At 37.0% G+C, this 26,717-nt stretch overlaps 1 protein-coding gene across 1 annotated transcript in view; it reads right to left on the bottom strand.

Annotated features, from left to right (window-relative positions):
• The window catches only part of LOC120523366 (prolactin receptor-like), a gene marked incomplete at its 3' end in the record, with an annotated part of 56,099 nt that extends 35,861 nt beyond the window's left edge, over nt 1–20,238 (bottom strand). The window contains exons 1-5 of the mRNA XM_039744628.1: nt 20,089–20,238; nt 8,061–8,202; nt 4,690–4,859; nt 2,181–2,359; nt 462–615 (exon numbers count right to left, since the gene is read on the bottom strand). Of these exons, the coding sequence (XP_039600562.1) occupies nt 462–615; nt 2,181–2,359; nt 4,690–4,859; nt 8,061–8,202; nt 20,089–20,158 (715 nt within the window). The remainder of the gene's footprint in view (nt 1–461; nt 616–2,180; nt 2,360–4,689; nt 4,860–8,060; nt 8,203–20,088) is intronic.
• Between the last annotated feature and the right edge of the window lie 6,479 nt (nt 20,239–26,717).

Below are 26,717 nucleotides of genomic sequence, written 5' to 3'. Positions count from 1 at the left end.
GTTGCAGCATGATGGCCATTTTCTTTGATGATAGCCTAAGTTTCTGGATTTTGTGGAAGATTTGACAAGTTCACCATCTTAACATTGAGTCAGGATTTTCTAAGTATGAATTCTGGTTTGTGCTTTGGGCTTGATCACTATTTTTGACCTTCTGTTTTATTATATAGACTCGATCCATTATTTATATTTTTGCTCTTAGGGTCTTCCATATTTCTATCACTGGATGTACAATTTCCAGAATTGTGACTGTGTCTGGAATAGTTTTTTTCTTTGTATTATAAGTGACACCCCGAAAGTTTCATTTTCTCCAATGAAGCTGCTGACTATATTCTTTGTTTTTCTCTACTCCAACTGGCCTTAGCTCAATGATAATATTAATGGAATATATTGTACAGTTTGCTTAATTTTACTTTGTATATAACAAAAAGGGATCTCATTATGTAACACTTATTACTTAGTACCTTTTGATTTTTCAGATGGTATGAACATTGTAATTGGTCTGCTCCATTTGCTCCAGCGACCAGAATTTTTTGATTTGCAGCGGACTCTCACCATGTAATTTCCTGATGGAAGATCTATTAATTCCATGCATGGTTCCCGTAGAATACCCTTTTCCTGGAAAAAGAAGAAAATATGATGTATGAAGAGGGAGGATAAGCCTGGGTTATTTTAGCTGAATGAAAAGTAGTTTGAACAAGATCAATACCATGCATAAATCGGCTATGATTTCAGTCCTGTTTATAAATCCATTTACTTTCTGGAATGAACATTGTATCAAATTTTTGCAAAAGATTTTCGTTTTCAGCTTATCCCTATCTGTAACTTTAATCAGGTACACCTCCAAATCAGCCTCTTTAGGAATTTTATTCACTCTCAAAATGGTGCCACACATGGTGACACGTTTGGAAAAGACACAAAATATTTAGAACTATCATAAAATGTAATTCTAGCTTCGCTCGTCCATTATTCCAAGGGCGAACTATGCACCAGCCACTTCGTGTCTCTGCCACTCGCGTTGTGAAGTGGGGGGCTGAACACACACTAAGGAGATGCGGACAGATCAGCTGCTGACTTGCTGCTGCTGCTGCCGAGCTGCATGTTCAACTTGTCGTGTTGCGAGTCAATCATTTAAAAGCCTGTACAGCAGCTGTCTTTTTGTCTTACTGCCTTGTCTCACGGGACATTAAAGTGTCTCTGAGAAAATCACGTATCGTCTCCTTCCAAGCCTTCCAAGAATTTTTAAAAAATAGATAGAAATGAATTTCTGTAGCTCAAAAATATTGTTGTGGGATATAAAGAGTTATAAAGAGGGTTCAAAGATAAATCATAATACTAACTTACTTGCCAAAATATCTATCCTGGTAAAGGTTATGGGGACTTGCAACCTGTCTCAAAGCAAAGTTTGCAAAGCAGGTAACTATCTCAATCACAAAACACATGTACACACCCCTGGACAATTTAGAGTCCCCCATCATAATTTCCTCGAACTGGGAGAGAAAATCCATCAACATCAGCAAATGAGGAGCACGCCACCATAACGTCAAGTTACTTGGAACAGCAAAATATATTTGTGACCTTTTATTTATTTTGTTTTCAGCCTTATTATCTGACTTTGAAGAAAACAGATGCATGTATCAGGGACTTTATATTAAGGTCATGCAATGCCTTAAATATCTACAGTACCCCAGCTGCATTCCTGTTTATGTATTATATAATAAAATATGTATTAATATATACACCATGGGATTCTTATATGTTCTTTGTCTTATCCGGTTTCCATAGAGGAGCTGACCCTAAGGGCATTGCTACCGTAAATTCTAACAGCTGCAAGCCTGACTAGTAACTTGATGTGGAACAGAATAAAACAAATACCCTTATCAAATACATAATTCTGTAAGTTTCCTTGAGCATGGAGAGGATGCTCTTTTAAGTGCTAGACGTCATACTGAGCAACAGTGTGATGCGAAGGACCAAAACATTAAGAATAAAAATTCCTCTTTTACTTTAGCCTTGGCATTTATTACCTGTCACATATTAAGGCGACTAGCTAAACATAATTTTGCAAAACTATACATATTAAAACTTGCATTCTCATTACTACAGCTCTAGTCAATGTCCTTAAATAACACATATAACATTGCTGTACTTTTAAAGCTCAAAAGAAAGTTTTGTCCACTTACCTTCCACTCTTCAGGATCAGATGACAGTCGAAACTGTAGCTCATAAATTAATGTGAGCCATCCAATGTCTACATCAGCTGTCTCAGGAGCCTGCCAGGTTATGACCACTGTTTTCCCTGATTCTCCAAAGCTGTCATTTGTAATTTTGTATGAGATATTCACAGGTGGGTCTGGTTCAACTGTAATGAAAGAAAACAATAAAAAGATCACTATTTCTGTCAATCACTTATCTGCAAATAGAAACAACCAACTTCAATTTTGTTAACATACCATTTTAACTTAAGTTAAGATGTAATGTAAAGCAAATTTCCTTAAGTTATAAATAATAATTAGAACTGTGCATTTATTTAATTAAGAAGATCCCATATATCTAAATTGAGGAGACTGAGAGTTGCAAACATTAGCACATTCCTTACATCTGAATTTAAAAATGTAATCAGTGGTCTTGTCTTTTGGTTTTCATTATGCCCTCTAGTGGTCTTGTGGGATGTTAGCTGCATCAGAAAAGCTGGTGCTTCTTTGATATACTTAGAGAGTTCTTGTGAGTATCTGGTGTCTTGCATACATCATATCAATAAAAAATATTCACCTTCCTTAAACTATTAATATTATAGTGCCGGCGTCAAGTGCCAGAATGGATCCTTATGCTCTTTACATGGCTCTTTCAGGTGGCTTGCTATCCTTCAAAGACTGTGTGCTATTACCACACTAGAAAAAAATCTGTGATAATGTAGGCTTAACATTTTTATAGGTACCCCTGGCACAGGTGATGGAATGCCAGCTCATAATATGGATGACTCAGCCCTGGGTGATGCAACTTGTCAGCGCCATTACAATATGTTCCAGTATGAAATATTAATGCACCTAATTTCTTTTTTTCTCCTTGTAATGAAAGTGCAAAAACAAAATTTTACCACCTTACCCAGCCATTAGGTCTCTATATCAGCTTTTTAAATGATCAAATCATTGAGAACCACAGCCTGTTCCAACAACAGGGGGAAAGTAAAGCAGGTCACATCTCATGATAAAGCCACACTTTCGTAGATAATTCTCAATTTAAAATGGAAAACAACTGATTTTGTAAGTATACATCCTCCATATAATACTCTGATAAATATTCATTACCAGGAATTTCTTGTACTACTTTAACACATCTGCATGCTACTATATCTGCAAAGTCTTCATTGCAAAATCAATCAAATTTCCAATAGATGAGGAGTCATGGCTTAGAGAAGCTTTTAAATGTAATCAATTGGATTTATGAAAAGTCACAGAGAAGGCCACTCAGGAATACCCCTGCCCCATTGTGGTTTTGGCTGCATATTTAATGTCCTTATCCTGTCCAAAAACCAGGTTTCTTAGAGACTGCCAGGATTTCTTCCAAAGCTTTGTGAAGATCTTCTTCGGGTTAGATATTTGTGGTTGTTTTTATAATTTTTCTATGTTTTGTTTTATTGCAAATTAATTTTATGTATTGTTTTCATTCAGTATTTGCTTTTTGAGGACAATATTCTATGTTTACATCGCATTTAATACCTAGGGACACCTTCTGCTGAAGAAGGCGCAGCAGAGACAATATTTTATGAGACTCTCCAGAAAGAACCATCTCCCCAAAAATCTGCTCCTTGCCTTTTATCACTGTTCCATTGAGAGTGTGCTCACATACGGACTGTGTGTGTGGTGCGGCAGCTGCTCTTCCTCAGAAAGGAAAACGCTCCACAGGTTTGTCAGGACATTGGAGAGAACAATTGGTTGTACCCTCCCCACTCTGGAACAAATCTACACCACCCGGTACCACAAAAAAGAAATAGACATTTCACAGGATTCATCACATCCCGGTCATTGCCTCTTCCAGCTTTGCCATCGGGCAAGAGTTACAGAGCAATGAAAACCAGGACAAACTGCCTTAAAAACAGCTTTTATCCAAAAGCAATCATGGCCCTTAACTCAGAATAAAACTGCTCCGTATCATTCTCTCCCAATGTGCAATATAGACCTTAAGTCAACCAGTGCAATTTGTACATTTAACCAGTGCAATTTGTATATACAGTGGAACCTCGATTATCCGGTCTTCAATTAACTGTGCATTCGGTTATCCAGGATCGCCAAAAAAAAAAAAAAACTGCTAGACATTACAAGACCACCAAGATTTCGCCACCAAGAATTCCGACTACAGGAATGTACACTACATGTGTCACAGCTTAAGTTTTCTTTGTCGATGGGTTTCTGAGAATTATTCTAAAAGGATTGAAAGTATTTCTCAGAAAGAGAATCAAAGGACATATTCAGCTACTAAAAAATCACAATCTTCAGTCACACCAGGGTGCTGAAATGGACGTTAACAGTGAAACTTCAGATTCAAGTGTAACAATGTGGATTCCATCATTAGTTATTTAAAAGTGTTTTAAGAGAGCAATAGTATAGTTATAAAATGAATATACTATGGTTTAAATACAAGCATTTTCTTAGTCCTAAATTATTGATTTTCATGCACTGGAAAAATACTTACCTGCATCAGCCACATCTAGGCAATATTCATCAGAAGTCTGAGATCCAAAAGTGTTCCAGGCTTTGACATTTAGACAATAGACCTCCCATATTTGAGTGTGCTTACTGTCAAAGAAGCAGCTATTATTTCCACCTGTCACATAGTCAGGGCATTCATTTACTGGCCCAAATCTTAAAAAAAAGAAAAGAAAAAGATTAAATTGTCATTTTCTAGCCTGCATAGTCCTGAACAGGGTTGCAGGGGTTGCTGAAGCCAATCCCAGCTAGCATTGGGTGCAAGGCAGGAACAAACCCTGGACAGAGTGCCAGTCCATTGCAGGGTGAACACACACACAAACACACATACACACACTTGGGCAATTTTAGTGTCGCACATCTTTGAACTGTGGGAGAAAACCGGAGGAACCTAGAGGAAACCCACAACGACATGGGCAGAACATGAAAGGAGAACCCAAGACATGATCCCTGATCTCTTTACTTCTACCACTGCGCCACTGTGCCACACCAGAAGAAAATGAGTTTCATATTAAATAATGTGGATAAAGTATCAACAGAAGAATACAAAGAAAAAATCTGTTGGGTAGAGTATATTTTTCTTACACAAGTATTGACAACAAGACAGCGCCAGTCTTAGAGTAAGGACATTAGCTGGTGTCCCACCTCCCTATTTCATGTACAGTAGGGCATTCATTTTCTAGTTAGCAAAAAATATACATGTCACATTGATTTTCACAAATTATCTATTTATAACTAAATGCAAATTAACTTTACAAATGACTTAATGAATACGTTAATGTGCTATTTATATCAAAGCACATATTTTAAAATATGACAGTTTAAAAAATGTGTTGCAGTTTTTTTTAGATATTTCCAGATCTCTGATCTATTTGAGATTAGCCATCTGAACAGCCTCCTGTCCTCATTATGTTGGGTAATCCATGCTCTACTGTACTTATTTTTAAATGTAACCTTTAATTGAGAAAAGAAACAGTTCTAGAAACTGTTGGAAGTGGGATTTGGGATGAATTAAGTAATAAAAAGCTCACAAATTTGGGGCTTGTGTAAATAGCACACCTGTCTGAATTTTGTATTTTTTTCAAATGGATATCTTCTTATTTCCTTGTTACATCATTAAACGGTTGACAGTTGAGCTAAACACTCTATGCAGGTATATAATAAAAGTGCATCATAATCAGGGATTAAGGTGGGTGCTATTGATGCTGCAGCATTAGGCCCATTCCTGAAATAGGCCCAGATGAAAACAGACGAGAATTTTCCGGAAGCTGAACAGTTTTTCTTTGCTATATTAACCTCAAAATAATTCTTAGAATGTAATTTGGAGTCCGACTTTCAGACGCCTAGACACAGCGTTACTTATTATACAGTTACCATTGTTCTTTGCCCTGTGACGTAACTATAACGTCGTTGTGTTTATTGTTAACCGAAGATTTCAAGTTAATGCTAACAATTTTACGTTAAACAGTTTACTTAGTAATTTAGCTGCGATTTTTGCAATATCTTGGGGATTCTTGCCACGTTATTATTGTTCTGTAAGTGCCACGTAGTAAATTTTCTCACCTTGAAAGTTAGTTGTACAGTAAAAATTGATGGCTATTGAAATGGTTATCTGTAAAGGTAAAACTAAAAGCCCATGCATGTTTAGAATTTTTAAAATCCTCGACAGGATTCTGGTCTATTATGAAATTTAAATCGTGGACAAATTTTTACCTTCAAGAGCCTGAACTGAGTCACTTTGACCCAATGTCTCTGCAAATTCATTTTTTCTTACTCTGTTTCGTAAAAGAGTTGCGAAATTTTGTTTATTTCATTGTTAGGTTTTCTGCATTAAGTGCGCTTTTCAGACAATTGCTATTGAATGTTGATGTTACATAGTTTGATGTTAATCTCGAGTTGTTATGATACTACGTCATTATTATTATTCATGTTCAATAAAGGCTGGCTGGTTGCGTCACAAGCAATTAAGGCTCCTTGGTCGGTCTGAGTGCGCATGTACAGCCATTGTTGAGAAAAATAGGCCTTTTTTGTGCTGCAACATCAGGCCCAATTTCGTCTTAATCCGGCCCTGATCATAATATAATGTAAGTATAAATAACCTGTTAATGTTTAAACACATACTAATTGGTTATACATTGAATGGGCACCAGTCACAGGGGGAAATGTACAATGAACAAAGTAATATTTTAAACAGAAGGTATCTTTTAATTAAGTGTAAGAAACTTAACCCAACTTTATTAATGTAAGTAATCTTCACTTTTTTCCCTTCTCTTATTTCACATAATTTGCAACTTATCTAACCTTTGCTCCTCTTGCTTTTAATGTGAAGAAATTAAAAAGAAACAAAAACCCAAAACATAGCTAACTTACATTTTAGTACAAGGTACTTGATTAGAAATGATACACACACAAGTGAGTTAGGATGTTAATGTGTGCAGTAGAAATATAAAACATACACATTTTTACCAGTGTCTAAATCTGCAAGAGTAGCAAGACTACATTATCTCTATTATGAGCTCTTCTTTCTTTTATTTATAAAATATGAGTGTAAATACTCACATGATTTTTCACATTTAAGAAAAACACAGATATCCATATGTTTTATATTTTAGGCTGTCTCACCTATGGGTGACAGAGTCCGTTTATACAGAAGGTCAGGTTTTAATTAACTATTTTTAAAAAGTGCCATCTGGTGGTTAAGTGGAGAATATCACATGCTCAGAAAAATCAAAATGAATCAATTACATTCAAGACAGAAGTGAGAAGTCAAGCAAAACAACATCTTTTATTGACTAACTAAAAACATTAAAATATGCAAGCTTTCGAGGCAACATCTTGCCTGAAGAAGGGGCCTGAGTTGCCTCGAAAGCTTGCATATTGTAATCTTTTTAGTTAGTCAATTAAACGTGTCATTTTGCTTGACGTCTCACTGCATTCATAATGGCTAACACGGTACAACGTCCTAGTACTACATTCAAGACAGAACTTACATGTTTATACAAGGTCTCCAGTCATCTTGTTGACATTAAAATTTTGCTATCATTTAATAACTGAATTTTACACTAGCATAAAACATCAACTGCATACAGCCTGAGGAATGAGGTGGACTTCTCAAGTGTAAACGTTGCTGTATTCTTGTGTTTTTAAAAACTGCAAAGATTTTCTTTCATTACACAGGAGCATCTTGCAGTAAAGCACACTTTCTCATTTCTGCCATTAAGTTAATGCAAGAAACGTTCAACAACTGTAAATGTAAGGGATATTTTGCCTGGTACTTTTGCTTTTCTTTTTGTAAGGCAGAAGAAAATGTTTTTGAACATGCACATACATTTGTTATAGATATTACTCAGAACTTACCCCACAGTATAGGTGAGAGTATAGTTAATGTTCATGGAATCAGTTGTGCTGCCTGACTGAGAGGTCCACCAGCAGGTAAAAGTTTCCATATTGGCTGATCGACAGTATTCAATTTGAGGCTTTGTTGGCAGAAAAGGTGTATCTGTAGGCACACATAAATATTAATAATATGGTAAGTAACCTTATAACATTGATAAACAATGTATGAATACAGTATGTGGAGGATATCAATGAACATGCAGTAGATTCAGAGAGTATTCAGACTGCCTCATTTTCTATACATTTTGTTATGTAAACTCAATCATCAAACAGCACTCCATATCCTGGAATAATGGAGCCAAAACAGGACCTTAAGATATTTTTACAAATGTATTAAAAAAATCTGAAATATCACATTGACACAAGTATACTGATCCTTTGCTATGACACTTGAAATTTTGCTCAGGTGCTTCCCATTCTATTGGTCATCATCATGATTTTCACCTTGTTTAGAGCCAACGTGTGGTCAATTTAATTGATTGGACATGATTTGGAAAGACAAACATCTGCCTATGGAGGTTCTCACAGTTAGCAATGTGTATCAGAGCAAACACTAAGCCATGAGGGTGAAGGAATTGCCTGCAGAACTTAGAGACAGGACATAATCAGTCAAATCTCTGAAGGTTCCAATTCCAAGCTTATAAGGGACCAAACTGAGGTCTTTAAAATGTTCAAAGTCATTGATGAAGCTAAGTCAGAAAACTTCTTTAATCAATTAAATAACGAATCACATACTTGAGGACTCCATGGAAAATGAGGGGAAATGCTTTTAATGCTGAATCCAGCAAGAACTGTGAGAATCTGAAACAAACTATTATGTCAAGTAACTGAAACAGAAACCTTGAAGGTGAAGAAGAGCATCTGTTTTAAATGTTTTTCTCTTCATTCCTTCATTTCCCGCCACGTGTCTAGGACCAGATCACAGGAGCAACAGTCTTAGCAGTGTAGCCCATAGGTCCCTTTTCTCCAGTCACACTTGCCAACTCAAACAAGTCCTGGGTCTTCCCCAGGGTCTACTCCTAACTGGTTGTGCCAATAAAACCTCCACAGGGAAGTGCCCAGGAGGCACCTATACCAGATGCTCGAAGCACCTGAATTGACTCCTCTCGATGTGTTTGGGGGGTAATGGCTCTACTCCAAGCCTCTCCCGGATGTCTGTGCTTCTGACCCTACCTCTAAGGGAGAGCCCAGGACCCACAAGAATCTACAATCTTGTCCTTATAGTCATTACCCAAAGCCCATGACCATTAGTGAGTTTAGGGATATAGATCATCTGGTGAACCAAGAACTTTGCCCTCTGGTTCAGCTCATTCTTCACTACTACAGATCAGTATAGTGACCATATAACTACTCTTGCTCATAATTACCCCTATCCATCTGTGAATCTCACTTTCCAATGAACAAGACCCCATACTTAAACTACTCCACTTAAGGCAGTAATTCATCTCCTTCTTGGAGAGAACAACTCATATTTTTCCTACTGATGACCCTGGCCTTAGATTTGGAGGCACTGATCCTCATTCCTGTCACTTCACACTCGGTCACTAACCATCCTAATATGTGCCTGAACTTATAATATGGAATTTCCCTCCTGTAGTTCTACCACTTGCAGTAGGAATAGGGACTGGGTGAAAGGGGATCTGGCTGGAAGTCAAAGCCAGCCACTCATTGGGTTTTGGAACCAAACCTTTTGAAAGATGCTGGACTCCACTTTTCTTTGAGTTGACTGGGGGGAAAGTTGTTGATTGGGATTGGGCTACTTATCGAGCCCTGACTGGCTAATGTCATGTTAGAGTTTGTCCTGGAGAATGAGAAAACTGTTTTTTTATTCTTTATAAAATATTTAAACGTTCATCTGTTTCTGAAGTTTCTTATTCAGTTACAGCAGAATCCTGAAGGGCAACAGTCGCTGCAGGTTTTCATTCTAACCCATCTTCTCAAGTAGAAGCTAGTTCTTGCTGATAACAAACCTTGGTACTTAATCTTCAGTGACTTGTTAGTGCTCATATTCTGCCACAAAAGTTTTTTTTATCACACAGTACATTTTCCTTTAGTGAGAACATTATCGAAATATTTTGTGGACCTGACCATATTTGCATTTCTTGGTCTTTCATTTTGCTCTCAAATAGAATTCTACAGTATATGTTTTCCTAAAAAAGATATACCATTATGAATATACAGTACATAGATGCAATTGGAACCTGGTTAGAAGGCAAGCCCGTGTTTCCTTTGGTATTTAGATCCCATTAGTTGGCAGCAGGGTATAGAAATACTAAGCAATTAAAAAGTCTTCAATTAGCGTAAGCCACCATAATTCAGAGCATTCATAAGAAATGTAACAATTTACTTCATTAGTTAGATGTACATAATAAGAATAATTACATAAAATATTTGAAATATTAAAATATGTGCTTTAAATTCAGTCTAAATATTATAATCGATTGTAATAGAAATGTGTAATTTTTCACCATCTTGTAGAGGCCCTATATAGGGCTAGATCTCTAGTAAAGGATCAAAAATCAAAAATAATATCATATTCATTACCAATGACCTTGATATAGTCTAAAATGATACCCACTTGCTTATGTTTCAAATTTGTCAGTTTTCATTTTCAGGGAGTAGTTCTCCAAGGGCTAAGGCCACTGGCAAAGAATTAGATATCAAAAATATTATCCAAATCATGATCAGCAACCTTAAAGTAGCATTAAATGACTCTCCACCTGCCTACATTACTGATCCCTGTTTTTTTGAAGTTTTGTGAAAAGCAGCAACTTTGACCTTTCATCTTATATTAGAGGATGAACCCCTGGGGTCAGTTGATGTGGTTTACTCTTTATCAAAAGGGTGTAATTTTCAGCACAAAACACAGTGCGAAAATGGCCTAAGCATGAAGGTTTTTAGGGGCTAGAAAACCTAAAATAAGGGTGAACTACAAAGAGCTTGACATATTAGAGAGCTAGTGTCACACCAATGCGATTAGGGGGCAACCAAAGGACCTGATGTGCCGCGTGAACCCGCAAGACGGAGCAGAAAGACAGTGTACTAACCCCCCTCTCTCTCTCTGTTTTCTCATAGGAAGGACGAGCCACAAAAGAGTTCAGACACCGTAACAGCATCATCAGTTGCTCATTTCCGCATTCCTTAATCACGTCTTGTCCCTTCCCAATGACATCACAACCTTCCCAGGATTCCCTGCTGTTCCCGACATTATTTTTGCCGTCCCCTCCTTCATAAATACACCATCTTTCCACCTAAAGACTGTCTTGATTCTATGTTTTTACAGTGTCTGTAACAAACGTGCCAGATGAATTTCCAGACTTTACAGTATATGGGGATGGTCCCCCAACCCTTTAACTGTGTTATCATATTCTTCTTTTACAGTAGATATCGACACAAGTCAAACAGCATTTCATATTGTGGGGATTTTCTTGTACTGATAAGTCAGACAAAAAAAAAAAATAAAGTAATTTCAAAGGATTCATAAGCAATTCTTATGCACATAAAATGTATTGTAGCTGTTTAGAATTAAAATAATCAGATAAGTGTTCTGAATCTTAACTATAACTAAGCACAAAACGTATGTTGCTTTAGCAGTTTTAAATCACTTCTAATAAAGAAACTGCTGTGACTGAAAACCTGAAACTCTTGTGGCCCTCCAGAACTGAGACTGAGGACCCCTGCCTTATAGGGGTCTGAAGGTGCCAGAGCTTGGCAATAATGGGAGCTAAGTAGGGGACCTCCCCTAGATGAGATACCAGTTCATTGCAGGCACATTTGTGGACAAATGCTCACTCACATATACAAATTCAGCTTAAAGGACTGCATTTAAAACACACATTTTTAAGATGCAGTAGGAAACCCAAGGGCTCACAGAGAAAAAACACTGAAAAAGAGTGGACCACATAAACAGTGATCCAACCAGGAATTAGGCACTGTTCCCTAAAAGTGTGAGGAAGCACCCTAACCTTACCACACACTTTCCAATATCATAAACTTTAAATTTGGATGGAAAGAAACTGATTAGAACTTAAAAAAAACTTATTAGAAAGTGAAAAATAAAATTTTGCGATTTCTGTTACAATGAATTACAACTTAGAACAAGAACTAGGCATATTCCCTAAAAAATAACAGGAGATTTTAATCAAAACATTTTGTTAGCCATGTACCATGTTAGAAAGTGAACAATTTGATTAATTTGTATAGAAATGTAAAATAAAAAAATGGGCAATCATTGACTATGTCTAGAAAAAATGCAAGTCCCTCAGAAGGCCTCAATGACAAAGAGAAAAAGGAAGAGCAGCAGGGAACAATATCCAACTGCAGAACTGCTGTACCATACATTACTGCAGGTCTACACCAGCCATTTCACGGCGGAAGATAAGGTTAGGGGATAGTGTAGTTACCATGTAGTATAAATGGTTAGGATTGGGGGTAATTTAAGGTTAGGGTTAATTGTTAAGGTTAGGAGTTAGTGTGGTTATCTTGTGTTATAACAGTTCTGGTTATGGGTAAGTTAAAGTTTGGAGTTAGTGTCATTAGCGTTTAGTATAGATGTGCAGCAGGAGAGGTCTTGTGTGTTTTAAAATATGTAATACAGGGGCCAGACCTCAAGGGGGTGCTATGCTATGAAAGTGCACCATGAGTCTTGAAAGGCCATTAGGCAGAGATAACAGCATTAACATAACAGAAAGTTTGAATTGATGGAAGCATCCATTGCTTGCCCAGGACTTTACAAAACAGGCAAAAGTACAGTGGGCAAAAAGAGAGAGTGGGGGGTTAGAGAGGAAAAGCTACAGATAGCTTTTCATTCTGCCAACAAGAGAGCAAACTGTCCCAGAAGAAAACATCTGTGATGACGATGTTCCTCCAATACTAGAACTGGCACAAACTGTTTTAGTACTACAAATGCCAAGGCTACACCAAGTGCCTTCTGAATCCTTTTGTTGTCACCATCTTGATAACGCATCTCTACTGCCCTACCAAACAGAAAGCGAATATACCCTAATACCCTTAAGTGAACATAAATATAAATCATTTCTTGGCACACAGCTTCTGGTTTGCACATATTTTCAGTTTAAATGTTTGTTAAAAAAACTTTCCTAAGTTTAGTGCTACTGAGCAGCAAGCTCCTTGAGTATTTATTATTAAAAAACTAAATAACATCATTTCAATCAGTTGGGTACATAAAATAACAAATGAAGTAGAAACTTATTTTTTTGGAAATAAGGACTTATAGCCATAGTGTCATACTTCTGTGGATATGTAGACATTTATAAACAACATTATTACAAAAAAGCATGCATCATAGCTTATGGACACTGTGCAGCCAGCAGCCAGCTTTTCCATAAGTTCTGTGTTCTCCTTGTTTTTTTTTTCTTTGTAGTTGCTAGTTTTTATTTTTTTTTTCTTAAGGTTCTGTTAAGTCTTAATTTCTCATTGAGGACAAATAAAAAAATCTATCTAGATATCTATCTATTTATCTATAGACAGACACATGTGAGTAGGGTGCAGCTACAGGGCTACATAAATGACAATATCACTTCCAGGCATGAGAAGACACTATCCTGCCTCTTCTCCCTCAGAAAGAATATAAAAAACATCAGTGCTGGATGTTGGCATTCATTAGTGTATTGTTCATATCCCATGTTGAGGAAAAAACACTAATGCCAAATTCAAGTGAGCTTATAATAGGTTTTTTTTTACCTAAAGGAAATACCTACAGTAACAATAGTTTTTGGATTTGTTTTTTTATCATCACATGTGGCAAAAAAACAGAGTGATTATAAGTGAGACATTTTTTCATTTAATATTTTGTAGCAGTCTGCAGAGACAAGACAGCAATTCACATGTTGGAACAATGTTCAGAAATGTCAATAACAGTGGCATGAGAGGACTTGATGAGGTAAAAAGGACATGCAAATTCAGAGAAGTGCAAGCCAGAGGAGATAAGCAGAAATTGCTGTTGAGTCTTGAGCATCTGGTGGGCTGCTCTTAAATGGTTCTGGTCACATCGTACTGGTAAAAACCTTTCAGTGATTTTCAATTCGTCTTTTTCATCTACCGCTCCTGTCAAGTGTGGTGTTCCTCAGGGATCCATTTTGGGTCCTATTTTATTTTCTATTTATCTTCATCCCATAGGAGCTGTTTTTAGGAAGTTTAATATTTCTTTTCATTGTTATGCTAATGACACACAAGTCTATATTACTGTGTGGAACTCTGCAATGTCTCAGCTCCCCAATTGTCTTGCAGAATTAAGATCCGTGATGGCTGACAATTTTCTCGATCTTAATCAAAATAAAACAGAACTGCTGATAGATGGTCCTCCTGTCAAAGCTCAGATTGGTTTTGATCTTCTTGGCTCTTTTGCTGACTTTTGCAAACCTCATGTTTGAAATCTAGGGGATATTTTTTATAGCAACCTCTCTTTTGAGAAACAGACAAATTCTGTGGTCAAGAATTGCTTTTTCCAGTGTTGACTTTTAGCCCTGGTTAAGCCTCTTTTATCTCCTAGAGATCTTGAGAAAGCTACTCATGCTTTTATTTTTTCTCGGCTTGATTACTGCAACTTATTGGATTCTGGGATCAGAAAATTGCTGATACGTAAGCTGCAGTTGGTGCAGAATGCTCCTGCCCATTCTTGGGTCATGGCAAGAAAGTTTAATTCTGTATCTCCAATTTTAGGTTCTTTACACTGGCTGCCTGTTAGTTTCAGAATTGACTTTAAAGTTTTGCTGCTGGTTATTAAATCAATACATGGGTATACTTCCACATATTTATCTGAATTGTGTGTTATACACCATCAGTCCAGAGAGTTTAGATCTACTGGTCAGTTGTCTCTTCTTGTCTCTCGCACTAAGTGTAAAACTAAGGGGGACATGGCTTTTGCAGCTGCTGCACCTCATTTGTGGTACTCTTTACTTAATTATATTAAGAGTCACCCTCAATTGAACTGTTTAAAACTAGACTGAAGACTCATTTTTATTCTCAGACTTTCCATGTCCCTCAGTGATGCTGATGGCTCCTTTTCATAGTCATTTGTTTGCCATGCTGACATGGCACAAGTGCTTTTGGACCCAGATTGAAAGGGAACTTCACTTCCTCAGCTGGGTGAGTTGGAGTCTGGAGTGGAGCAGGACAACACTCACAATATTTTATATTGAGTGGGATTGTTTTGCTTTATGTTGTGAAGAATAGGAAGCACGTGAAAAGGCATTTGGAAAAGAAAATTATTTTTTCGAATTCAAGTTTTGCCGTAGTGTAGACGTCTGAGTTTGGGGTGCAGGATACCTCACCCAAATATCCATGCCATACATTATGGGTGATCAAGGAAACTGAAAACTGGTAAACACCACACATTTCCTTCAATTACACATTTTCTCTTGGGAGATTGTTGCAAATAACAGAGCAAAGATCATTTTTATAACAAGATGTCTAAAAGTTATTAACACTGAAAAAATGTTCAGTGGTATACAACAAAATGTAACATTCTCAAACCCAATTTATGCAATTCAGGTTCAGTACCAAACCTTTTTGTACAGAATTTTGTACAGCATTTTGTCCCTGTTTAACTGGTAGTATTGGCTTGCCTACTTCCCTACCCGAAGGAGGCCCTCTCATTTCTAGATGTCTTTCACCAAACTACCAGTGATACTACCTGCTTGCAATTTGAACTATCATTCCAAATTACTTCCATCCATCCATTGTCTAACCCGCTGAATCCGAATAGGGTCACGGGGGTCTGCTGGAGCCAATCCCAGCCAACACAGGGCACAAGGCAGGAACCAATCCTGGGCAGGGTGCCAACCCACCGCAGGACACACACAAACACACCCACACACCAAGCACACACTAGGGCCAATTTGGAATCGCCAATCCACCTAACCTGCATGTCTTTGGATTGTGGGAGGAAACCCACGCAGACACGGGGAGAACATGCAAACTCCACGCAGGGAGGACCCGGGAAGCGAACCCGGGTCTCCTAACTGCGAGGCAGCAGCGCTACCACTGCGCCACCGCGCCGCCACAAATTACTTCCAAACTGAAAACAGGATGTAGCTATTTAAAACTTCTGTAATGGATAGAGACGTTTTATAAAATCCTAGAGTGATAACATTCAATAAACTCCGAACAATGGTAACTCACATTTAAAAAAAATTGGTTGTCCTGAGACCATTACAAACCAACTGAATTCTGTAATGGGCTATGCTATGGGCAGCATGTATCCTCCTATCTCAACACTGTTTTCCTCATGCATACCTATCACAACAAATTATAACTGAGCCCAGGGCATGAATTCAATAAGCATACTATAGCTTAAAATCCATACAGCAGTCCTTCCCATAATTTGTGTCAACTTCAGATGTTAAAGGCAAGTAAAACAGCAACACTACCATTAAGTACAATTAATGAATTATTTAGATGAAGTGTGTCAAGAAATGCCACTGGGGCTCCGTTATTCATGTAGCAACATGCCTTTATAACGCCTCACTGTGACTGCTTGCTTAAACATTAGCCAAGTCAGAGGTTTCTTCCTTTTTTAATTTATTTGAGGGAAGTTGTTATTGTTTGTTATAACATTTCTTGAGCTTCTGTGAAAAGCAAAAATTTTCCTTTGGGACAAATAAAGTACTATCTATCTATCTATTTATCTATATACCTCTATCAGCATGACATGGGTTTCTGCAGTCTATTTAAACTGCTCTATGGTAGAATATCTTTGGTATAATTGCCTGTCTTAGGCTAAAGAATCTCCCTCTGGCCTGTATGTGTTTGACAAAAAAAGCCATTTCCCTATTGTTGGGAAAGGCATGTGAAAGACACAGCATACATGTCTTCCGCCCATCTTCCCTGCATAAATAAAAATGAAAAAAAGTGCCTGCATTAAGCTTTTCAACAGAAATTCTTCATACTGTATATCTTTACTGACAACTGTTTGACAACAATTGCTGTTTATCAGTAGATATATCATTTCTAAAACAAGGAAAAATGTGTCAAAGATGATTCACATTAATGATAACCACAGTGTTATGAAATGTAGAAGTGGCTGTTCAAGTAAAAGAATACATTCAAAGTAGTCAATGAATAACCATCCAAGAAAATGCTGAAGAAAAGCAATTTTATCTGAAAACAACTGCAAGCGTCAACTGATGATCAAAGCTTTAACCATTAAGAAGCATGTAACTCTCTGAAAATAATTCCAGAAATCAACCCTAATTTTATTTTATGTTGAAAAACTTCAAAATGATTGAAAAGGAGCAAATTTGAAGGCATTTGTACCATCCACAATGTTAACAACTTCTCAGTTGTAGACTGAACTCAGCATTCCACCCGAAAACGACAGGAACACTGATTACAAATGCATATTATGTAGGGGAGACTACTTTGAAAGTGAAAACACATAATAAGAACATAATGATGATGTATAATATGCAGCTTATTTTTTTAATAAATGCTAAGTTAGAACTGTTTGATTTCTCCTTGTATATCTGTTTTCAAACCCACTATATCCTAACACAGGGTCACGGGGGTCTGCTGGAGCTAATCCCAGCCAGCACAGGGCACAAGACAGGAACAAACCCTAGGCAGGGCACCAGCCCACCACAGGGTATATAATAGTATATAGCATAAATAATAAAAAATATTTTATGACCAAGATCCTCCAAACCTCACCTTATTAATCCCCTGCCCCACATCACCACCCCCTGATTTGCTATGTAGTGCCTTCGATTCCTGTATGTCAAATCATTTTCCACTGATGATGACACCTGGTAGGTTGTCGAAAGCTCAGGAATAAAAAACTATTTTAAGATGTGTGATTCATTTTCTCCCTTTGTGGACTACTAGCTACATATATTTCTCTATTATAAAAGAAAATCTTGAGACGAGACTTTTGCCAAGGGCGGGATTTTTTCAAGTCCCACCCTCCTCTCAACCATTTTCAACCACGCCCATGGTTCTCTCACCTCTCATTCACGTGAATGCTTTTGTCAGATACATTTCCTGCACTCTCAGCTCTTATATATTTTTACATTTTCCTCACTTTAAGTTCCCAATAAAAAGAAGTCTTTTTATGTCCAAATCTTATTGAAGAATTTCATCCCAAAACGTTATCAACAGAAAAAATGAGTACACGGGCAAACTTAGCACCAAGAAAGGATTAAGTCAAACAAATCAACGCAAAAATGTCAATTGGTTACACAGCAATGACATGTAAAATTTTAGGCGACAAGAAAGGTAATGTAGTACATCTTTCGCAGATAACATTAGACACCAAAGGAGCTATGACATTCATATTAAAACGTTTACAGTTTTCCGTTAGAATAGCTTTTGTTATGACAATTAACAAATCACAGGGACAAACATTCAAAAAAGTCAGTTTATTTATTAGAGAGAAAGAAACGATATTCACTCACAGGCAATTATATTATGCGTTGTTACGATGTACAGTAATCCCTCGCTATATCGCGCTTCGACTTTCGCGGCTTCACTCTATCGCGGATTTTAAATGTAAGCACATCTAAATATATATCACGGATTTTTCGCTGGTTCGCCGCTTTCTGCGGACAATGGGTCTTTTAATTTAGGTTACATGCTTCCTCAGTTTGATTGCCCAGTTGATTTTATACAAGGGACGCTATTGGCGGATGGCTTAGAAGCTACCCAATCAGAGCACGTATTACATATTAACTAAAACTCCTCAATGCTATAAGATATGCTTCCCGCGTGGCGCTTGTTTTGTTTGCTTCTCTCTGTCTCTCTCTGCCTGACGGAGGGGGTGTGAGCAGAGGGGGCTGTTTACACAGTGGCTGTTTGCCTAGAAGACAGGATGCTCCTCTACAAAATGCCGCTTTATCGCGGTGCTTCTGTATACTTAAAAGCACGTATTGATTTTTTGATGGTTTGCTTTTCTTAGCAAGCGCTCTCTCTGACATTATCTGCTCTTCACGGTGCTCCTTTGAAGATAAGATATGTTTGCATTCTTTTAAATTGTGAGAAAGAACTGCCATCTCTGTCTTGTAATGAAGCACAGTTTAAACGTTTGACTAAAGGGTGTTATTTCATGTCTAGAGGGCTCTAATAATGTTAACAGTGTGGGAGAGTTTATAAGGGCTTAAAATATATAAAAATAACCATACAAACATATGGTTTCTACTTCGCGGAAATTCATTTATCGCGGCAGAGTCTGGAACGGATTAACCGCGATAAACGAGGGTTGACTGTACATCCAAACACGGAATCAAAATTCAATGCGATATTGACGAGAAGTTATTTTAAAAAATTGTTTTTACTGAAGTTTTACAGTAAAAGTATAAGTCTAAAAAGTATTTGCGTGTTAATTTCAAAGCCAAACAGAACAAAAACATATAACACAATGAATACCTCTAATGCAACATGAAACATAATTTTTTTTCAATTTATTACGTTTTACTATTTTTTACTATGGTTAATTACTCTCTGTAATGTAAAATAGTTAGTTCTGCTATGCATGTGTAATAATTCCCATGAAAATAACAATCTATTTAAACTGTACATCCGCTTCCCTGTACGTGAGCGAAGTGGGGTTGGTGAGCAAAGCGAGCAGGGGGCTGAGCCCCCTAGTGTGTATATATATATATACATATATATACACACACACACATTGATATATATAAGTGCATACCTATATGTAGACCCTGTCATGAACTCAGTAAGATTGACTGAAAAAAATGTTTACAATACAGTTCTCTTTAATACCAGTTTCATAAATTTTATAACAAATCTTGCATATATACAATGTCAAGTTATAGTATATAATACCTACAGTCACAATGTAATTAATTATTTTTTTATACACTCGTTGCCAACTGAAGAAGCTACACTTTTGTTCTTTGAAACTGACACATTATTTACTTTGGTTTTACAATGAATGTGTTAAAATGCAGTATTTTATTCTACAATACATAGTGCATGATATAGTACTGGCACCCTACCTGCTAAATATTTTGCTTACCTTTAACTTCATTTTCATGGGTGTCCGCTTGCTGCAGAGAAATTATACTTAAGAGGATGAAATTTATCATGTTACTTTTTGAATTGTTAGCTCTTCAGTTTTCAAATATTAAACTATAATCCAATAATTTCAAACGAGTGTCATCTGGTATTTTAAACAATGATTAGTTCTTATATAGAAAAGAAAGACTTTAAAACTCTGTGCCTGAACAGTGCAGAGACACAGGGCTTTAAAAGACACACATTCCCAGCCGAATGGTCATGTGCATTAACATATGACTAAAGGGAATAATGACTTCCATTCAGAGTCTTCCAAGCACAGGGCAGTAATGTAACATCTTCACACCATAACTTTCTTCCATTTAAAACAGCGCTTGATCTACAGTATATTAAAGCTTTACGCTTCTCAGATTTTCAAATAAGATGTTTACATGTGGTTACTCCACTGTCATCAAGGATGGAATATCATTATTATTCAAATAATCCTGTATATCCTACTAATAATACACATACTTTGGTTCCTCCTCTATTACATTCTACATACTGTATAGAGTCATCCCACAGCTGTCCAAAATCAGGAACAATCCCACCAATCAATACTTATAGTAATAAGTAATTGGGCAACATCTCTTATTACTGACTTCAGCTCTTAATCCTACCTGGTTAAAACCCTTATACAGTTTACATTTTTCCATTTGTTTTCTTCTTCTTGCACACTGGTGTTGTTTGTGCAGATTAAAATGTTTATTGCTTTAAAACTGGGCCAACATAGCAGTACCGTTTGATAGACTTGTGCCTCATCTGCATTTGAGTGGGTTCTGCTTCCAATGAACTCCAACTGGGTTTCATCTGTCAGCAATATATGAATGAAACAGTGTATATAAGAATTAAAGCATAATTAGGTGATTCATATTTAATAATTAAATGACTTTATTACATAATGATGCTTTAAATACACATATAGACTGTATTTTAATACTTACTGTATGTAATGTGCCATGTAAATGAATCTTATTTATCATAAACATGTTTTTATTACTATATAAGTACTAAATAATTTTACAACAGACATTCAAAGTTTTATATCTGTTTTTATTTTTGTTTTTTTAGATGTAATAAAGATCATTAACAAATATATATAAGGTGAACTTTTACAAGCATATAGCAATTGTAAACACATTTTAGGAGTCTGTAACTCCAGATCATTACATATATATAAAACGTACAGTATACTGTATATAAGACATTACCAAGTGCACCTTATGTTGTCTGTTCTATGCGCCATAACACATAAGGAAGCTTTCCAAATCTACGAAACACACTCACACACACACATGCCCAACCACAAATGCTCTAACTCCGATTACCCTTCTACAAGTGGTCACTTTCTTGTCTCAGGCCCTCCAACTAATTCAATTTTCTTTGCTACTTTTAACTTCTTTACCTTGTAGCTCTGTAAATCACACCTGGATGTCTCCTCCTGTCCCTACTAGGCTGACTCATGTTGCACACCATGAGCCCCCTGCTACATGCCACAGAGGTGCGCCCTTACTAGTTCTCTCAATAGCCCCACCTCACAGCGCTCAAGGTAGGCGCCACCTTCTGTAACTATTTAAATATGATAATCTATAAACAGTTACATGCTCACATTGCACACACAGGTAAACACCATCACCATAACATGACTTACCACAGTACTTCTCTTTATGTCCAAGATTTTTTATTCCCAAGACAAACAACTGATTGTAGTGTTAGGAGTTAGTTTCCTAAAGCATATTCAGTCCAAAAGAGTTTTATCATGTTTTTTTTTTTTCCACATTAGTTTTAAATTATTGAATTGCACTTTTTAGTTTTGTCTTGATTTATGGTTTATACCTCAGCTAGTGGCCTGACTACAGTTTTTGGCTTGACAATCTCCTGGCGCTTCATAAAAGAAAACCATGTTTTTGTTTTGCTGCTTTCCAACTGGTCAGAAAACAATGTTCTTTAACTTTAAAAGGATCCCCAATTAACTCATCATATGTCTAATGACCACAAGTGGATGAAAACTTACCTACAGTTTATGTACTGTATGTTTGGGAAGAGCAGTGCTGTCATCACACACCCTTTTTAAGTCCAGTTTACATGGGGTTTAACTCTGAGCCCCAACTCTTACCCTGCTTCTGCTCATTTATTTCACTATAGCCTTTATTTACTGTATTAGCTGAAGTATAGCTCAAAATATAACACGATGAACAAATGAAACTTGGTGAGCTGTAATATATTTGAAGACAATAGAGAAATTTTGGATATTGTAGGAAGCAATTGTGTGAAAACTGCTTGCACGAGTTAATGTTTGCCGCTCTATTAATAATTTACAACTTTCTTCCTGCAGGTTTTAAAGCTGGCATGAAATATTAAAGACTGCCCTACTACTGCTAACCTCTAGTTGTTGAGAATTATGAAAAGCTTGCGATACAGCTCTGGAATTTTTAAATTTATTTACGTTTTTTTCTGTGCATTATTATATTATTTGTGTTATGCACATGGAATTATTTATGAAGTCAGAGGTGACTGAAGGCGAAGACTTCCCCTCAGTGGACCTGACTATGGAAATCTTTGAGATATGGTGGCTGATTTAATGATACATCATGTGTCGTGTTGCTCCCATACATATTATATCTTTTTTTTAACACTGATAATTTTGCAACTGAATTTCAAATAATGCAGGCACTTCAAAAAGAAAAACATAGAATAGCACTGTTTTTGTTTCAAAGAGAGCTATGATTATGTTGTTGGCTTCTGAAAATCTTACTTTAAGATGTTCACTTTAAACAGTTGGCTTTAAATCTTTTTCAAATGACATAGTTTTAAATTTTAAAAAATTAACAATCATCATTTTACGTCATTCATTAAAATTTATTTTCTGCCCCACTCTGATCATTATAACCAAATCAATGAAATGAGTCTATACTACTGAAAGATCTGAGCAACATTTTTTAATAATGGAAGGACATGTGTTTCAGGATGTTTTGTTGTTTTTCAGTATTTCTTTTTTTTTTTTGTTTATGTTGTCCCATTTGGTTGACACTCTTTTTGTTATTGCAGATATCTAAGAGGGTCATGATAACATGTTATGGGCACAACCACATGCTTCACCTATAATTAGGCACATCTTTCTGAAATTTTTTAGCAAGTCAGATTCTATTATTTCGCATAATTTTGCTTATTTGCGATATTATATTTTCTTAAAACCTTTATATTTTTATTTTGAATTTAGTGTTTATTTTGCTTTTCTGTTCTTTTGTGTTTTGCTTTCATTTTTTTTTTTGTTTGTGAAATCTTTTGTTCTAGCGCTCTTCCAAAGCTCTTTAGATAATTATTTTATTGCATTGGTACTCAGTTTTTGTCCATAGTGAGGCAGATAAGAAAAGCAAATCTTTGCAGGCTCAACCATGAGGCCTTAATCTTTAGTTTCTTCCCTTAGCCAGCCCTAGGCCTACAACTAAATTTGCAATACTGTTGTTTTAGTTTGTCTGCCATTATTTTATACCAAAGTACTGTACTCTAGAAGGTGTCTTCATAAAATGTGTGTGTGTGTCTGTGTGTTATTGTGGCACCTTAGTCACTATGATACACACATCATTCACCGATCATAATTTCTTTCTACGAAAACAAGAATGGTGCTATGGATTAATGTATGTTGTTTTACTCAACTTTGAATCATTACTTGAATTCATATGGGATTGTGTAATAGTGTTCATAAGGGCAAAGTTCCATGGAATTATTGTGAGGTAGGAATACCGGGATAAGCGAATGTGATGCCCGTCAAACAAAAGCAGAAAACAAAAGTAATAAGCAAAAAGCAGCGAAATGCCACTTTTTTATGGCATTTCATGCAAAGTTGTTTTCTTTAGAATCATCCGAGATATACTGAACATCAGCAGTGCACCTATATTTAACCCAGAAGTAATTGGCTTGACCTCAGAGGTGACCTGCGGGCATGAGAATCTTAGCCAATCAGGATGTTCAGTGCCCTGAAGCACTTCTGAAACCAATAGAAGAGAAATTGATCATGTGATAACTTCAGCCACAGTTGCATGCATTTTCCAGTCATGTAACACATCAGTGTAACGAAAAGGTACATAAAATCAAAAAATAACTAAACATACTACAAGTCTAGTACCTCTTTATATGTAGTTCTGTTCCTTGTTCTTTGTGGGTGGAACCACAATAGGTGGGACCATATCAAGATATCAAGAATAGGTGTGATATTAAGAGTGAGCCTGATATGGCCGTGCAATATGTAACAAAGAGAATGGAAAAGGTAGGTGCCATCTCCGGGTATGGAAACCACTCTGTAAGTGACAGTTCTTTGATCGATGGTGATCACCTCAATAGACATGTTAATGGGGGTATGGTTGGAACGATAAAGGAAATGGGTAACTGAACAATGTAAAGTAAGTCTAAAATATCTACACAATAACTATAATCGTAATAAATGAACAATAAAACAGCGGAGAAGCCGTGGATTAAATAAAAAGGCTGTAGTTATCAGCAGGGAGACGTGAGTCCCATGGCGAAGCAAGGAAGGGAATGTGGAGACCAGAGCGACGGACGGCCTTATATAGGCAGGCAGCCAACAACGTGGGAGGCGTTGGGATGGGGGACCCAATGCCACCTCACACAGTGACCGAGCTGCAGGCTATGGACGTATATATGTACATAAGTAGGATTCAGTTAGCGTTGGGAACCCGCATACCAAATTTCTTGAAGATGGGCCCATAAGTACCAAAGACCATTGAAAAGTTCAATATGGCGGTCGACAGTGGCATCATACCACTGAAATAAGTACGTACATTGGTTTCGGATAGCGTAGGGAAGCCACCTACCAAATTTCGTGAAGATGGGGCCATAAATAAGAAAGTTCAACATGGCGAACATTGTTGACCGTTATGACCGTTATGCATAGAATTTCGAAATGAAACCTCTTAAATTTTGTAAGTAAGCTGTAAGGAATGAGCCTGCCAAATTTCAGCCTTCTACCTATACGGGAAGTTGGAGAATTAGTGACGTTGGAAAGTTCAATATGGCAGCCGACAGTGGCGTCATACCACCAAAATAAGTACGTACATCGGTTTCGGTTAGCGCAGGGAAGCCGCCTACCAAATTTCGTGAAGATGGGGTCAGTCTTCTACCTACACAGGAAGTTGGAGAATTATTAACGTTGGAAAATTCAATATGGCGGCCAACAGTGGCGTCATACCATCGAAAAAAGTATGTACATCGGTTTTGGTTAGAGCAGGGAATCCACCTACCAAATTTTGTGAAGATGGAGCCATAAATAAGAACGTTCAATATGGCGGACATTGTCGACCATTATCAACCGTTATGACCGTTACGTGCAGAATTTCGAAATGAAACTTGCTTGACTTTTGTAAGTAAGCTGTAAAGAATAAGCCTGCCAAATTTCAGCTTTCTACCTACACGGGAAGTTGGAGAATTAGTGATGAGTGAGTGAGTGAGTCAGTCAGTCAGTCAGTCAGTCAGTGAGGGCTTTGCCTTTTATTAGTATAGATACTAGCTGTGCTACCGTCTAAAGAGAGGATGAAATCTAAATAATCAACGTAGACCTTAACTTAAATGTTTGCAGTGCACCATGCAATGCTTATGTCTCTGTTATATGCCATTTGGTATGGAGTTTGTAAATGTAGTGCCAATGTTTGCAGTGCACCATCTGTTGAAATAACAAATTCAATGCAGAATAGGAACGACAGAAACATAGAAAATGGACAGACACAAAGATATTTATCCTTTTATTCATATGGATTATGAATGTTTATGCCATTTGTTTTTCTTGTTCATTTTCATGAAATGTTCTTGTAGGTGTTTTGCCTAGTATAGATATTTATTTTAATAATGCATTCCCCTGCTTTCCATTGTTGAAATGGTTATAGTAGCCAATTTCATACCGGTTCCTCCATGTAATTTCATATTATAAATTAATCAAGAAAAAAATTATGGAAAATGCTGGTTGACGCATAATAGTCCATAATCAAATAATGAACTGACTGATAAGGCAGACAGGTCATGTACTTGTTGTTAATAATAGGATGTACTTGCAAACTGTAAAGATAACAGAGGTGGGTCTAGTGCACACCGCAACCCCCTGGCCTGGTGGGTAATTACCTCCACTTGCTCCACTCAGCTCACTCCTAACTCTCCTCACACCTAGATCCAGCATTCATTTGATCTCCAACTCCACTTCTGCCTTTTTTGCTTCGGGCATCCAATATGGGCATTCTCTGACTATAACCCCAGGTTTCGTCACAATGTCATGCGCAACCAGGGAGGTTCATCCGGGCTTTTCATTCACTACCTCTGGAACAGACAGGATAGCTGCTTTGAGCTCCAGTCGCTGTAGGCGACTCAAATTATCACCGAAGTTAAAATTCAGTTTATGAGCAAAGAGGAAGCAGTTGCTGTCCAGAGAAAGGATCAGCATCCCTTTCCTTCCACGGTTTCAGCAAATTGACATTATAAATCTGCTCTTTAAGTCAACGATTAGGTTGGATAACCAAATAATCAACCAAACCCTTCCTCTCCTTAACTTCAAATGGGCCTTGCCAATGTGCCAGTAATTTGGAGTGT

The sequence above is a fragment of the Polypterus senegalus genome, chromosome 2 (genome assembly GCF_016835505.1).
Source record: "Polypterus senegalus isolate Bchr_013 chromosome 2, ASM1683550v1, whole genome shotgun sequence".
Lineage (NCBI taxonomy): Eukaryota > Metazoa > Chordata > Cladistia > Polypteriformes > Polypteridae > Polypterus > Polypterus senegalus.
The sequence above is the reverse complement of the archived record's forward strand: the minus strand, read 5'-3'. Positions and strand labels throughout refer to the sequence as shown.